General features: G+C 42.8%; 1 protein-coding gene across 50 annotated transcripts in view; it reads left to right on the top strand.

Moving 5' to 3' along the window:
- Positions 1-16,873, top strand: part of shot (dystonin-like protein short stop) — a 249,701-nt gene that overhangs the window by 193,611 nt on the left and 39,217 nt on the right. For all 50 annotated transcript variants that reach the window (XM_089736075.1, XM_089736073.1, XM_089736066.1 and 47 more), the window contains 25 exons: positions 470-594; positions 1,525-1,685; positions 2,170-2,294; positions 2,962-3,161; positions 3,240-3,434; positions 4,005-4,232; positions 4,639-4,773; positions 5,372-5,611; positions 6,249-6,419; positions 6,838-7,032; positions 7,695-7,826; positions 7,990-8,123; positions 8,601-8,793; positions 9,053-9,279; positions 9,978-10,122; positions 10,934-11,053; positions 11,470-11,667; positions 12,219-12,382; positions 12,712-12,811; positions 13,391-13,576; positions 14,359-14,477; positions 14,938-15,096; positions 15,676-15,907; positions 16,223-16,411; positions 16,713-16,867. In XM_089736075.1, the coding sequence (XP_089592201.1) occupies positions 470-594; positions 1,525-1,685; positions 2,170-2,294; positions 2,962-3,161; positions 3,240-3,434; positions 4,005-4,232; positions 4,639-4,773; positions 5,372-5,611; positions 6,249-6,419; positions 6,838-7,032; positions 7,695-7,826; positions 7,990-8,123; positions 8,601-8,793; positions 9,053-9,279; positions 9,978-10,122; positions 10,934-11,053; positions 11,470-11,667; positions 12,219-12,382; positions 12,712-12,811; positions 13,391-13,576; positions 14,359-14,477; positions 14,938-15,096; positions 15,676-15,907; positions 16,223-16,411; positions 16,713-16,867 (4,228 nt within the window). The remainder of the gene's footprint in view (positions 1-469; positions 595-1,524; positions 1,686-2,169; positions 2,295-2,961; positions 3,162-3,239; positions 3,435-4,004; positions 4,233-4,638; positions 4,774-5,371; positions 5,612-6,248; positions 6,420-6,837; positions 7,033-7,694; positions 7,827-7,989; positions 8,124-8,600; positions 8,794-9,052; positions 9,280-9,977; positions 10,123-10,933; positions 11,054-11,469; positions 11,668-12,218; positions 12,383-12,711; positions 12,812-13,390; positions 13,577-14,358; positions 14,478-14,937; positions 15,097-15,675; positions 15,908-16,222; positions 16,412-16,712; positions 16,868-16,873) is intronic.

Here is a 16,873-nt window from a genome sequence, read left to right as displayed (position 1 = left end):
TTTCAATAATATACATGTTAAAGCGCTTGCTTGGACATTTTATTTGTTCCAACTCTATATTTATATCGATAGAAACGGTCTGTTATTTTAGAGCAGCGGTCGGGGAACCGGGGTAAATTACCCCAAATAGGGTAAAATGAAACTTTTGTGAGTAAAAAGTATATATTGAAGTGAAACTTCTTTAGAATCGTTAAATTTTTAGTTATTGTGTTCTTTTCAAAATTATCATGAGGGCTATATATTATGAAAGATGCTAAAAAGAAGCGATTGCGTTTTTTTTGTTCTTCGCCATGGGGTAATATCAACTTGCACAAAAATATTTTGGGGTAATAATTAAAAAAGTACCCCGACCGCTGTAATAGAACATGATAGGTCTATTACGAATATTAATAATAAATATTATAATAACTATCCACTCTATTATACTTTGCCTTGAGTTCGATATAAATAAATTATTATATTAAAACAGGTCGTGAAATGGAAAAGAAACCTTCTCACCAGAACTTAAGGAAGGATCTCGATCGTATACAAGCTCAGTGGGACAAGCTGAAGCGAGAGATTGTCGACAGAAACACAAGACTACACACCGCCATGGTGAGTTCTACTTATCGCCCTAGCACATTGATTTTAACCTTTAACTAGTGACGTCAGACCGCGTTTGGCTGTGATATTACAATTTACTAGAGGTCCCGCAGTAGTCGAAATTCGACTATAATTAATTGGAATTGTAAGTTTGTACACTATTATGATTTTATACTCACACTATAATCACAAATTTCGCCAAGACTACACTATAAAAAATATTAACAAAGACAAACAATATTTAATCTATTCTCAATTTGACAACAAACGTCAAAAACAAAAGTTTGACAATAAATAGTATGCATGTGTGTGTGCGTCAAATACATGGTATGTAGTGTGTGTATGTGTGTAATGTTTTTTTATTGATTTAATGTATCTTTTATGCATTATTTAAAAAAAAATATTAGCATTGTGCACTTCTTCTCTATATTCTCTATAAGTGTGCAAATTTTCATAGTCCTCCGTCCGCGCAATTTTCGTAAAAAGGGATACAAAGTTTTTGCTTCACGTATTAATATATAGATATGAACAAGCATATATTGTCATTAATTGACACGAGTCCGCCATCTGTCGTACAGTGATAGCACTACCCGCAAACCTCGTCATGAAAATCGCGTATATACAGAACTAATCGAAACTATTATTCCATATAATATTGTCCAGTTAATGATACATTAGATTTAATTTAATTAGTTAGTAGCTTACATATGTGCGTGAGTGTGTGTGCGTGCGGTTGTGCGTGTGTGTGTGTTTGTGAGCGTATGTGTGTATGTATGTACACACATGGTATTTAGGCATCTGTTCAGTTGTTAAATTTTTTTCTGTATTGCACCTGTTTTGAATTGCAATCCAGATTTTTATTTTAAATATTTAAACTTTTAATTTTTATGGTTGTAATTTGTTTTAAAAAAACCCTTCTAATGTAAACTGTCCGTCATGTAGGAACACTGCCGTAAGTTCCACAAGTGCCAAGAGTCGTTCTTGCCGTGGCTGACAGACACAGAGGAACGCATCGCTAAGCTTCCTCCGCCGGCATTCTCCAAGAAGGAAGTTGAGAAACAACTTAGGGAACTGCAACACATCCGAAACGACATATGGAAGAGGTGGGTTATTTATTTATTTATTACACTTCATGTAAAATTTACATTGGCGGACTTAATGCCTAAGGCATTCTCTACCAGTCAATCAATGGTAGTGCAGAGTAAATAGTGGTAGGTGCAATGAAATTTATATTAAATTACAAATACATACACAAAAATATATATATGAATGAATAATTTAAAAAAAATCTAATATTAAAAATAAAAGACATGCCCGCTGAGTTTCTTGCCAATTCTTCTCAGGACGGAGACTAGTTTTTGTGAATTGGCGGTAGTTCTTTTGACGTTCAACAAGTATGTACTTTCATTTATGTTGAATAAATTTTTTTTTGATTTGATTTGATTTGATACACAAACACATATACATATACGTACATACATACATATAATAGTTTATACAGTATGTATTGTTATATTTAAAAAATATGTAGTAAAAATTGTATGTGTAGTAAACCTTTTTTGTTATGGCAATAAACTTGTAACCCAGGGCCGGAGAGTTCGAGAACAACAAAACTCTCGGTGAGACTTTCATTTCGTCGTGTGACGTCGACCAAGACGTGGTCCGGACACAGATCGACAGCATGAAAGAAAGATGGGACAAGATAAACAACGGTGAGTTGGTAACAAGATAACAAGATAAACATACATTCATAGGTCTCTGAATAATTCATACAACGACAATACATACTAAATAATACTCAACTATGATTTTAAACGTTTATATTTTTAATTGGTCTTCTTATTGATCTATCTTCTGGGTTTTAAGTCACTGATGATCATGACAGTCGTTTCGAAAAAATTGCTATTCAAGTTTGTTGCATAATACTTTTTTCACCTTAGCTTGATTGTTAAAAAAAATAAGTTGTGTTTTTTATTATTTTAGAATATATGGACTAATTTAAGAAACTAGTTTAAACATTTTTTAAATATTCACTGTAGCTACTTTTTAATAATAAAAAAATATATCGATTTATAAAAATCGACTGGTATATCCTGGTATTAATGAACTCAATTATGCAAAGACAGTTTAGTTACCCATAACACTTATCATACCAACACTTACTGGTACCTATTTCTACTTACTCAAAAAAAACAAAAACAAAAAACAAAAAGACAAAAAAGTATAATAACTGTAGATTAATTGGTAAGAAACAGTCATGAAGTCAAATGTGCAAAAGCAATAAGATGATACGTGCATTTTCAATGAATAAGTTCAAAATGGGTCATTTGACCAGTTATGGTTTAGTGTTAATTGAGAATATATTTTGTTGTGTAACAGAGGTTCTCCAGCAAGTGGAGTTCCTGGAGACGACGAGCCGCATGCTGGGCGAGGTGCTGGAGAAGAGCCGCGGCGTGGAGACTCCGCTGCAGCGCTGCGAGGAGCGGCTGCGGGACGCGCACGCCGCGCCGCCCGCGCTCGCCGCGCCCGCACTCGCCGCGCTCGCCGACCATCTGCAGGCCCTGTGCGCGCCGCTGCAGGTACCGCGACGGCTCCTGTTGATACACACACCATAACTTATTAATAAATTACAATTATCTATACTAATATCACTCCAGAGCGTGGAGGTGGCAGTAGATGACATAGTGACGATGGCGGAGGAGCGGCTGGGCCCCGAGGGCGGAGCCCGGGCCCGCGCGGCGCTGGAGGAGGTCCCGCGCGCCCTGGCCGAGCGGCTGCACCGGCTGCAGGACCAGGCCGACCTCGCGCGCACCAGGCTCGCGGGCGCCACGGCCGCGCTCACTCACTTCCAGGTGCGGCGCGCCTCACACGCACACACGTACACAACCACACAACCACACGCACACACGCACAAGTTAACCAATAACATTTTTTATACTTTTGTAAAGGTCCCATTTGAGAAATATTTATTATATTTAAATAATTATTTTATTTAAATAATAAGGCAATCATCCACAATCATAGAGATCTAGTTAATGACCATCGAATCTAAAAACAGTTTCAAAATGTAGTTCCATTTGATGCCACATCTCGACCACCTCTATTCTACAAAATATATTTACTATTTATTTATACTTTATTTCAGTTTTCTTTTTAAAACCATAACATTTTGTTAGTAAGAATTACTTATAATCTATGTTAGTAACTTAAAAAATCTAACACATAACTATCATTACATACTTTATATCATTACAATTTTTTTTTCTTCCAAGTGCCTGCTGCTATGGCTATTAATCAGTCCCTCGATCTTACTCGATATGATGTTCAGAAGACCCTTACCACTGTTTCTGACTCGACGCAATAAATAAACTTTCGGCTTCTTTATTCTCTTAGTAAAAAAAAATTGTTTTATCGTCGAGCAGGACAAAGTGAAGAGTCTATCGCACGACCTGTCGGACCTGGACAAGGAGTTGGACTCGATGAAGCCGCCGGGGCGCGACCTCAAGACCGTGAAGCAGCAGCTGGAGGACGTGGCGCGCTTCTACAAGCGGCTGGAGGGCGCCGACGACCTCATCGCGCAGGCGGAGCGCGCCGCCGAGGGGCTCGCCGACAGCGGCTACACCGCAGACTCCGCCAAGACCAGGGACCAGGCAAGTGCCTCAAACACTTTTCATATTGTTACGCGCTGGGTTCGGGATAAATAAAATTTCACCAAAGTACAACTTAAAAACTGTAACACTTAAAACACTTAAACACTTTAAAACATTCAATTCGGTTGTTCCGCTTCGCTTCAGGTGATCCGTTCGCTATTTCGCTTCGAGTAGTTCCGATTACTGACTGACTGCGTGTCATCCCTACAACGCTTTTATACTCGATACCTCATCATTTTGAGTTTAAGCGTGATTTTTAGTTTCTAAACTGCAGTTTCAGATTTCATTAGGTATATTGTAATATGTTATACAGTACAGTATGTAAACTTCACAGTAACCTAACATCACAAGTCCATCACACCTTTCATCTAAAGTAATGTAAGCTAATTAGTGTTACCGCACACAGGTGGAAGGGCTCCGTAAGCAGCTAGCCAAGCTGGACGAGAGGGCTCGCTCCAAGGAGCAGGACCTCGATGACACCCTCAGCAAACTGGAAGCCTTCTATAAGGCCTACGACTCGGTCATGGATGACGTGCAGGAGGTAAGCTCACTGCTGCGGGTGCGCAGGCTCGCGGCACAACTTATGTATAGCGGTCACCGCAACCGCTTTCTACTAGTGGTAGGACCTCTTGTGAGTCCGCACGGGTAGGACCACCGCCCTGCCTATATCTGCCGTGAAGCAGTAATGCGTTTCGGTTTGAAAGGTGGGACAGCCGTTGTAATTATACTGAGACCTTAGAATTTATATCTCAAGGTGGGTGGCGGCATTTACGTTGTAGATGTCTATGGGCTCCAGTAACCACTTAACCACAGGTGGGCTTTGACCTCGTCCACTCATCTAAGCAATAAAAAATAAATAAAAACCGCTCACTGTCAAAGGGATCGTATGCTCGTATGTCTTCAAAAGCAATAAAAATAATAAAAATATCAAGATGTCTATGTCGACATCAAAGTGCAATAATAATTATTTACGTTACATACTCGCCCGGAGAATCTAGCATAACCCCTCGGGGTAACTAGAATAGGTAGAAAGAAAAAGAAGAGAAAAAAACCGTTAGTCTCAGTTAAAAAGTACAGAGTATATTTTTAAAAAACAATGTGTCGTATTCGACTTCACTGTAATCGTACAATTACTTCAGGCTTCGGAACAAATGAGAAGTCTGAAGCCGGTGTCGTCGGAAGTCGACCAGATCCGCGCCCAGCAGAAGGACTTCGCCGAACTAAAGCGACGCACGCTCGAGCCCCTGGGACAGAACGTGACCCACTGCAACAAGATCGGGCAGGGGCTGGTCAGGTCCGCCCTGCAGGGAGCCAACACTCAAGTGCTAGAGAAGGACCTAGAGAAGATGAACGACAAATGGAACGCTCTGAAGGAAAAGGTGGGTAATATACGTTTTGTTCAATATTTGAAATGCATTGCAAAATCAACTTTAAATCAATAAGCATACTGGTGGTAGGACTTCCTGTGAGTCCGCACGGATAGGTACCAACACCCTGCCTATTTCTGTCGTAGCAGTAATGCAGTTTAAAGGGTGGGGCACCCCTTGTAACTATATTGAGACCTTAGAACTCATATCTCAAGGTGGGTGACGGCATTTACATTGTAGACTAGCTGACCCGGCAGACTTCGTAATGCCTCAATCGATAAATAAAAGACCTAAGCTTTTGTATAAAATAAACTTAAACAAACAAAAGGAATCCGTCTGACGGGGGACACATCAAAAGAAAAACAAAATTGTTATATTTTTATTTAATTCCGAGCATCTTCATATTTATCTACCTTTTAAACCTTCTCTGGACTTCTACAAATAATTTAAGACTAAAATTAGCCAAACCGGTCCAGCCGTTTTCGAGTTTTAGCGAGACTAACAAACAGCAATTCATTTTTTTTATTGTTGATGTCTATGGGCTCTGGTAACTACTTAACACCAAGTGTAGATAAGAGAAAATTGTAGTACGAAGTCAAGTCGTGGTGTGTGGAATTGTGAACCTACATTAATGAGTCGCCACAATCAGATGAATGAACGCGAGCGGCGCCTGGACGTGGGGCTGCTGCAGTCCGGCAAGTTCGCTGAGGCGCTGGCCGGCCTGGACAAGTGGCTCGCCGACACCGAGGACATGGTGCGCAACCAGAAGCCGCCCTCGGCCGACTACAAGGTCGTCAAGGCGCAGCTACAGGAGCAGAAGGTGCGGTGTGGTTGTGGGGGGGAGGGGGGCGCACGAGGGCAACGAACCGGACTAGCTCGTTTTCTTTTATATATCTGTTTGGGTTCTCTCATTTTAAACGTACAAATATATGACAATCAATTAATCAAATGATAATTTACAAAAAGTTTCATACTTTTTAGTATATTGTTCAAAAACTTTATATACATATATATTTTCCATCTTTTCACTGGCCGTGCGTCCGTTCACCCGCGAAATAAAAAAGACACCGCAAAATGACATACTTTGAAAAGATCGTGTATTCCATTGCATTGTCATAGCAACTTTCGGTCCCCCAGACTGACCCTTATCATTGCTTTACCGACTGACCCTGCCAGTGTGCCTCTGGTCGGTACCAAAATTTCAAAGTACCTAATTTATATTCAATGATTACGTTTAGTTCCTGAAGAAGATGTTGATGGACCGTCAAAACTCCATGTCGTCTCTGTTCGCGATGGGCAACGAGGTGGCTGCCGGCTGCGAGCCTCAGGAGAGGAAGGCCATCGAGAAACAACTCAAAGGCCTGGTCCAGAGGTTCGACGACCTCACCGCCTCCGCACAACAGAGGATGCTGGATCTGGAACAGGCTATGAAGGTAAGCCTCATACACTTTAAATTATTATGGTCCAACATTATGTTCTAGTGGACGACTCTTCATTGACAATACTAAGTGTATAAGCCTGGGTTCGACGACGCTGAGAAACAGATTTCAAACATTTGATAAGTATGATACAGCTTCGGAGATATCAAGAAGTTGAAAGGAAAGTCTGGTTATACGTGGGACATGGCGACGGTTACATAAGCTGAAGATGAATAATGTAATAGTAAAAAGGAAATGACGGCATCTCACTTCTAGATAAAGAGATCCAGAACTTCCAACCAGGCTATTTCTGCCGTGAAGCAGTAATGCGTTTCGGTTTGAAGGGTGTGGCAGCCGTTGTAACTATACTTGAGGCCTTAGAACTTATATCTCAAGGTGGGTGGCGCATTTACGTTGTAGATGTGCAGTGTTTGTTATGTACTTTGTATGCCGCGGCCCGCTCCGCTCAAAGTAGTAATAAACCAGCTGTTATTACGTACGGTCGTGTCATTGCCCCTAAGTTCCGATATAACAAGATGTCTATGGGCTCCTGTAACCACTTAACACCAGGTAGACTGAGCTCGTCCACCCATCTAAGCGATAAATAAAAAAAAGCTGATAAATGAGTTGATATAGTTTTACCCACTGACTGTTTCAAATATGATTATTGTTAACAGGTAGCGAAGGAATTTCAAGAGGAGCTGCAGCCCCTGGTCGAGTGGCTGGGAGTGTCAGAACGTAAAGTCAAGTCCTTGGAACTGGTGCCCACTGATGAGGAAAAAATACAGCAGAAGATCAGAGAGCATAAGGTGAGCTGGTGATGATAGGAGTTCAATCAACTAATTAAGACGAAGTCAGTAACTAAGGTTTCAGGATTGGTTTTTGTCACCGCAATATGTTTATTATTGTACTTGAAAATAACTTCTAATATTTCTCAAACGCAATATTAAGATCGTTAAATATATCCACCAGGCCCTCCACGACGACATCCTGTCGAAGCAGCCGGCGTTCAAGCAGCTGACGGAGACAGCCTCGACCCTGATGGGGCTGGTCGGTGACGACGAAGCCACCGCGCTGGCCGACAGGCTGCAGGCCGCCACCGACAGGTACGAGGACCCTCGCTGCCACGCAAGTGGTGGTGCTGCTACCACTAACCCAAGGCTCTATGCTGTTCTTAATCCGCCACCATGTCATCACACATTTCTACGAATAGACAAGACTGTACACACTGTTCGAAGCTTAACCTTAACTGTCAAAAACTTGACTGAACCCTCATGCTTCTTAAAATGTTAGAGAGAGATAGAGAATATAATTATACTTAATCCTTCACCGGAAAGCCGTTCTTATGTAAAGCTCTCCCTCTTTAAGAACGATTAGCTGGTAGATAACTCAATTGTTGAGTTAAGCTTGCCATCTTATAAGTTTTCGCAATTATTGTATTGTATTGAACTGTGTGTACAATAAATATATATATACTAAGTCTGTGCCACTTTAGTTTTATGCATTCCGGATTACAAAAAAGGAATCCTGTAATTTTTAAGACGCAATTAACAACACGCTGACTATAGTCCGTTTCCGTACAGATACCAAACTCTGGTGGATCACAATTTGAACGTAGGCGATCTGTTGGAGAGCTCTCGCAAGGGGCTGCGGCACCTCGTGCTCACGTACCAGGACCTGTCCGCCTGGATGGACGGCATGGAGCAGTACCTCGCCAAGAGGAAGCTGCTCCCGGTCCACATGGAGAAACTGCTCCGGCAAATGGACGAATTGGCTGTGAGTACTTGCATTCATTAAGCTAACATAGGCAGAGAATAATTTTTCTTTCATCTTTAAATCAATTCCGATATGGTATTGATATTGTATTTTCAAGATGGAATAGCAAACTAGACAGCATAGTCTTCTTCGCGTCATGTATTGTCAGATCTGAAAGTTTTATAAAAGTAAATTATGTTCACTTCACAATGAGTATGAGTTTGTCCTATCACCACAAATGATGTTTAATTCAATTAAATCTCAACCAACTTCACTACAGGAGAAAACGGAAGAAATAGCCGTGAAGCAAGAAGCAGTCGACAGCACCGTGGACTCGGGCCTCGAGCTCATGAAGCACATCTCCGGAGACGAAGCCCTGCAGCTCAAGGACAAGCTGGACGCCCTGCAGCGCCGGTACAACGACCTCACCAGCCGCGGGGCCGACCTGCTCAGGGTGGCCTCCGAGACCCTGCCCCTCGTGCAGCAGTTCTACAACAGCCATGCCAAGTACGTCTTGCTTATCGACCTCAACACTGCGGATCCCGCGGCTAACTAGTCTAGTAACTGTAAGACTTAAATGACTAAAGGAAGATCTTCCACTGCGCAGGTGATATTGCTCGGTAGACCGACGGTCCTGGTGTTGTTGTTCGGAACTTGTATATAAGCAAGCTTATCTTGAAAATTTCGTTAGTGAGATTCAGGCATCTGTCAAATATCTTACTCGGCAACTAGTAAATTTACCTCTCGCTTGGCTGTGAACAGAACTTAAAAGTCTCCGAACAAAACTTTTGGCCGATATCAATGCGATGCCTGATGCGATCTGCCTATTCATGTAGAGGGGGGTACCAGGGTATGACGTCTATTCTATGTGTCAATAGATGTTTTCGGTGATCGGGGCATCAAAAAAGCTATGAAATTATTTAAGCTCAGCTGTAGTGCCGCGAGCGACACCGTTCTTTGTGTTCAAACATGACATGCAATTTGTCGATGGATGCAAAAACTGACCATCTCTGTTCCGAAGAAGAGATATACCCATTGAACGGCCGTGAGGTTAAGTTACTCTCGGGTGGGTCAGCAATTCTACAGCGTGTACATCATTAGCGCAACCCCAACTGCTCTAACTAGAGTGTCCGATTAAGAAAATGAAGGTCATTAATTCGTCTGCGCCAGTACAGTCACTTACTATCATAATGATCTCCCGCTAGACTAACGGAATGGATGACGAGCGCGGAGACGTGCCTACAGTCAGTGGAGCCCCGCGAGGAAGACATCCTGAGGCTGGAGGTGGAGCTGCAGGAGTTCAGGCCGGTGCTGGACACCATCAACTCCGTCGGACCGCAGCTCTGCCAGGTCAGTCTTCACATCATATTGACGTAACATTATAATAAACTAGCGAGCCGCCCTCGCTTCGCTTCGGAAACTGAAATTTATTATTCTGACCCGGCAGACTTCGTAGTGCCTCAATCGATAAATAAAACACCTAAACTTTTGTATAAAATAAACTTAAAACAAACAAAAGGAATCCGTCCGACGGGGGACACATCAAAGGAAAAACAAAATTGTTGTTTATTTAATTCCGAGCATTTTCATTAATTTATCTACCTTTTAAACCTTCTCTGGACTTTCACAAATAATTCGAAACCAAAATTAGCCAAATCGGTCCAGCCGTTCTCGAGTTTTAGCGAGACTAACGAACAGCAATTCATTTATATATATAGATTTCTCTACTATTTAATGGATGTTATTATACATATAAACCTTCCTCTTCAATCACGCTATCTATTAAAAAAAACCGCAACAAAATCCGTTCCGTAGTAAAAAAGATTTAAGCATACATAGGGATATAAGAACAGAGAAAGCGACTTTGTTTTTAGTGAAGAATTTCGTTTGTATTTCGAATCTGTTGGTACTGGTATATGGCAAGTCTAGAGGGCTGGACGTCACCATCCTGACCACATTTCGCGATGCAGTTATTCGTCTGGAATGGTGTAATTTCTACATAATATATAATTTTAATTTATTAATTAATAATGTCTTAATGCAGTTAGTGCCTCAAGTCAGGAATAAAATGATCTGCAGATTACAGCCTAAAAATTGAAATAAACTGAGTTAATATGTTTAAATTACGTGAATGATTATTGAAACGCGAATGTTTTCACAGATATCGCCCGGAGAGGGCGCCACTCACATCGAAGGAATCGTGACCCGCGACAACAGGAGGTTCGACGCCATCGCCGAGCAGGTGCAGAGGAAGGCCGAGAGGCTGCTGCTCAGCAAGAAGGTGCCAGGATTCTTTGTTCTGACATGACAATAGCTTTATGCTGATTAGATATCATTTGAATTTGATTCTGTCTCAAATGGTCGTGTGTATTAAATAATGGAACTGATTTTTCAAATTCGGAATATCGTTTAGAATCTTTAGTCTTTCTCATTGGTGTGACAAAAGTACATGCGACTTCCAATATAGAATACAAAAAAAACATACTTCATTTATTTAGAAACAATGGACCTAAAACTAAAAACCTTAAAAAAATATAGTGTAATAACTAAAATATGCTGCCAGCTCTCGGTCTCCTGCACCCGGCCCATCTTCCATGGAATCAAACTCATACCGTCTGGTCTCTTGCCATCGTCTCTTGCAAAAAAACGTGTGCCTTATATACGAATGGGAGCGTAATACTATCGCGTGGTTTGCAGCGTTCCCTGGAGGTGGTGGGCGACATGGAGGAGCTGGTGGAGTGGCTGCGCGGCGTGGAGGCGCGCCTGCGGTCCGCCGCGCCGCCCTCGTGCGAGCCCGCCGCCGTGCGCGCGCAGCTGCGCGACCAGCGCCCGCTGCACGACGAGCTGGCGGCGCAGCGCGTGCGCTGTCGGGACCTGCTCGCACAGGCCAAGAAGGTACGCGCAAACACTGTACCACACGACCAATACAAACCTACACGCGTACTTTATATAGTCTTTATATAATAGAAATAGCAGACCCGGTCTCACGTTGCTGTGGCTAAGGTTTTTCTTTCTAAATAACACGCAGTCAGCTATGCTAATACCAAAAATTGACAAAGTAAGAACAATTGGATTTCACTGTATTGCGTTTACTACGAAATAAATTTTACTTATAGTTTAGCCTCAACTACACGTGGTGTTTATGCCATTAAGTTGTAGCCATCTGTTTTCGACTTATGAAACTTACAATTAATAATAAAAACCAACATAAGAAATCATTTTATTGTTAATTAATAAATATTGCGACCATTAATCGAAATAAAAACCATCCTATCTTACAAGTTGGATCGAACTGCACACGGTGTGCAAATTTAATTTAAAATCGGTTAAGTAGCTTAGGAGTCCATCGCGGACAAACAACGTGACACGTGATTTATATATATATTAAGATTATAGCTTCGACGTGGAGTAATGTTGGGTGGGAGTGCAAGTGCGAGTGCGTGCAGGTGGTGCGCGAGTGCGGGTCCGCGGAGGAGGCGGCGGGCGTGCGCGCGCGGAGCGAGGAGCTGCGCGAGGTGATGGAGGAGGTGGGGGCGCTGGCCGCCGCGCGCCTCGCCGCGCTCGAGCACGCGCTGCCGCTCGCCGAGCACTTCGCCGACACGCACCTCGGGTACGCACCTCCCTGCGCCCTACACTTCACCCGCATCAACTAAACACCTTCTATTATTAACTTAAAACGGCACACTAAAATACCCACTTTACGTAAAACACTATTAATGAGAACCACTGACATAATTCTCCTCATAAAGGTTTAATAAAAATACGAACACACTTCAAAGAGTGAGTCTATTATCATACACTAGAATAGCTTAGTTAGCAGAATAGTTTAATAAATACCAATTTAAATTTAGTACAGAATATTGCATTTCGAAAAAAATTAGTATCTTAGTCGATTTTTCGAATAAAACAAAAAGTAAAATGAACAACTCTGTCGCGCAGTCTCACGTCCTGGCTGGACGACATGGAGAGGCAGATCCACATGCTGGCCATGCCCGCGCTCAGACCCGAGCAGATCGCCCAGCAGCAGGACAAGAATGAGGTAAACAACACGATGCTACGTGTACGCTGGAATAACAATATTTTTTTAAGGGATTTTACGACCAGTTTGCTTAGTGCAAGTTTTTTAACGTTCTCTATCGCGTAAAAGTGAACCCAATTTTGTATGCTGTTGGAACAGTGCCCCTAGCGGCAAACGTACGCAAATGATCCTATTCCATACAAATATGAGCTAGCATTTACGCTATCGAGAACATTAAAAAACTCGCACTAAGCACACTGGTAACTGAGACCTTTAGGCCAAGTCTTATTTTAATTTTTAATCTTATTTTTATGAAAAATGATAATATGGAGTAAAATGAAACTAAGATGATTAATTTACGACATTCATCAACTGAAATGAGATGAGATGATATGGGATGAAATATAATCTCAGTAAAATGGTGGTAATTTACTACTACAATACCGAAACGCATTACTGCTTCACGGCAGAAACAGGCAGAGCGGTGGTACCTACCCGTGCGGACTCACAAGAGGTCCTACCACCAGTAATACATTAGTATTAAGCGAAGTGTCGCTTCTCTTCAGTAAGTATGTGTGTGCATAATCAATGCTCGTGCAGATGCTGCAACAGTCCATAGCGGGGCACAAGCCGCTGGTGGACAAGCTGGTGAAGACGGGCGAGGCGCTGGCGCGGCTGTGCAGCGAGCAGGACGCCGCCAAGCTGCAGGACGTGCTGGAGGGAGACTGCGAGCGGTACAACGCGCTGCGGGCCGAGCTGCGGCTGCGGCAGCAGGAGCTCGAGCAGGTGCGGCGCCTAAACCCAACTAGGAAATAACCTTTTTCCTCCTTTTATCTGAACTATTTTATCTTCTATCTTCTATATATTATATAATAAATAATAGTTTAAAAAAATTAAAAAACACGCTTCATATAAAGTTCAACTAAAAAATTGAAAATAGTGTAAAAAAACGTATATTTTATTGTAAAAAAAGCGTGGGTTGCTTTTTAAGATATTATTGAAATAATAATTTGTAGTTATAAACCATGCATCCGATTGACTTGAAAATTGGTATCCGTGTAGAAAATACATACTTAATGGATAGGCTCATATTGATATGAGTTTTGGACTCCCTAATAATAATGACAATAAATAATAATGTTAACGATTTAAAGGCCCCCCGAAGCGGGCGAGTACGGCTAGTATACTTATATAGTACTCTTGATTTCCGTGAGTCGTATACTTAATTAAAATTGGCTATATGGAATTAGTGCACTGAAGTGGCAATGGGCCGGCCACATAGCACGAAGAGAGAACGGTCGATGGGGCAGAAAGATCCTGGAGTGGCGACCACGTACTGGCAAGCGCAGTGTGGGACGGCCACCTACTAGATGGACCGACGAACTAGTAAAAAGCGATGAGTCTCGTTGGATGCAGGTGGCAATGGACCGGTCACACTGGAAATCTATTGGAGAGGCCTATGTTCAGCAGTGGACGGCGATAGGCTAAAATGATGATGATGATGATGATATGGATAAATCGTCCGGGCCCATAATAAACATATTATATCGTTATCGATACCTGCACAGGCTCTGCAAGAATCGTCCCAGTTCTCGGACAAGCTGGAGGGGATGCTGCGGGCGCTGTCAGGCGCCGCCGACCAGCTGCAGCGCGCCGAGCCCGTCTCCGCTCATCCACCCAAGATCGAGTTAGTATTTGCTCCTATTTTATATGGCAACACTATCTAAGTACTCAAGGTCTTTTTTCCTCCTACCTATGTTGATAGTCTTCAGAGGCTATTTCAGCTTCTCCTTAATGTGTTGGTGAGCTTACGGTGCTCAAACCGGGAGTGTTGTTAACACTGGCCCTAGCAAGAGTAGTGCTTCGCAGAATTTACCACCGGATCGGAAACGCGACCTGCTGATATGATCCGGCGAGAAATTCTGTGTGTCTGTGGGTTAATTCACTCGTCGAGCCCTTCGTCGCAAGCGACGGGTTCGACGAGGACGGGACCAGTGCTTGTGGTATCTAAGACCACCGTTAATGGATGGACCGTGTTTAGGGCGACGTCGACTGTTTACCCTTTCATGGCGAGGTTCTTGCCCTGACTAATGCCTAAATTATAAAAGTATAGAGCGTATTCTAAAGTCTCGTTTCTATTCGAACAGAGACCAAATCGAAGAGAACGACGCCCTGGTGGAGGACCTGGACAAGCGCAAGGAGGCGTACAACGCCGTGCAGCGCGCCGCCTCCGACGTGTTCAGCAAGGCCAACAAGAGCGACCCCGCCGTGCGCGACATCCGGAACAAACTCGACAAGCTCAACAAGTATTGTCATTGTCGCGTTATTAAAACTCAGCGAAAAAAATCAACATGAGCATTGATAAGAGAGCTTAAAAGTTTTCTTACTGGTTACTGTTTGTTGCGTAGGTAAAAGCATTTAGAGTTTATTTAATCCATAATGTCGAAAATTGGTTACGATCTAATCTAGGATACAACTTATTTTCAATATTTTTATAGCATCTTCACTACATAGTATAAAACAAAGTAGCTTTCTCTGTCATTATATTTGTCTGTCCCTATGTATGCTTAAATCTTTAAAACTACGCAACGGATATTGATGCGGTTTTTTTTATAGATAGAGTGATTGAAGAGGAAGGTTTATATGTATAATAACATCCATTAAATAGTGGAGAAATCAATAATAAATTATAGTTTCCGAAGCGAAGCGAGGGCGGGTCGCTAGTATTGTATAATATATAATATCGATTCAAATTAATTTACAAATCTCCCCGGACGTTTGTTTTCCCTTGTCGTGTGGCCTTGCTTGTGTTTTGCCATCATCTATAAATACAGAAAAAGATTATACAATAAGTTGAACGTTGACTGACGATGCGTCGTCCGCAGACTGTGGGACGAGGTGCAGCGCTCGTCGGAGAAGCGGCGGCGCGGGCTGTCGGGCGCGCTGGGCGTGGCGCGCGAGTTCTGGGCGGCGCTGCGGGCCGTGTCCAGCACGCTGGCCGAGCTGGCCGACACGCTGGCCGCGCAGCCGCCGCCCGCCGCGCACCCGCCCGCCATCCAGCAGCAGCAGCTCGCGCTGCAGGAGATCCGCCACGAGATCGACCACACCAAGCCCGAGGTACTCACGCACACTCACGCCCTTCTCCGAACAAAACCTTAGGGATGTTCGATATCGATAGTTCGCTTGCCTTATCGAAACTTACAGCAAATTTTTAATACAGAAATATTTATTTCAAAAATATATTTACAAATCCCTAGGGATGTTCGATATCGATAGTTCATTTGTCTTATCGAAACTTACCGCAAAGTTTTAATACAGAAATATTTACTTCAAAAATAAATATTTTTTTATATAGTTAAACAAAAAGACTGCCACAAATCGGGCATACTATTTAATGACAATTCGGTGCTAAAGTAACACAAAAATGACCAGGTGGAGAAAGTACGGAAGACCGGTTCCACTCTCATGTCTCTCTGCGGGGAACCCGACAAGCCAGAGCTCAAGAAACACATGGAGGACCTAGACAACGCATGGGACAACATCACAGCACTCTACGCCAGACGAGAGGAGAATCTCATCGATGCTATGGAAAAGGCGATGGAGTTCCATGACACCTTGCAGGTACGGTAGCCCATCCTGTGGTTTCCAACATAATGGGTGTAGTTTAAAACAAATTAATCATCATCATAATCGATTGCTCAGTCGTGGTCATGTGGAATTCTTGCTTATTAAAGCCATAACAGATGTTTTCCGAGGCCCGGCGCACACACGCGTTAAGTGGAGTTTCAGTAAGGTCTTTCACCTGATCAGTCCAACGCATGGGGGTTTGTCCACGAGATCTCTTACCGTTGACCCTACCCTGAACAATAAGTTTCTCGATAGGCTCTGCAAATTAATAATAATTCGTTATTGAAATAAACAGAATCTCCAAGACTTCCTGGACACAGCGGAAGACAAGTTTTCGCGCATGGGTCCGCTCGGCTCGGACATCGACGCCGTGAAGCGTCAGATCGCTCAGCTAGCCTCCTTCAAGCAGGAGGTCGACCCTCACATGGTGAAGGTCGAAGCTTTGAACAGGTACAT

Source organism: Bombyx mandarina, chromosome 20, assembly GCF_030267445.1.
Source record: "Bombyx mandarina strain Sakado chromosome 20, ASM3026744v2".
NCBI lineage: Eukaryota > Metazoa > Arthropoda > Insecta > Lepidoptera > Bombycidae > Bombyx > Bombyx mandarina.
Note: the sequence above shows the minus strand (reverse complement) of the source record. Positions and strands in the feature narration are given on the sequence as shown.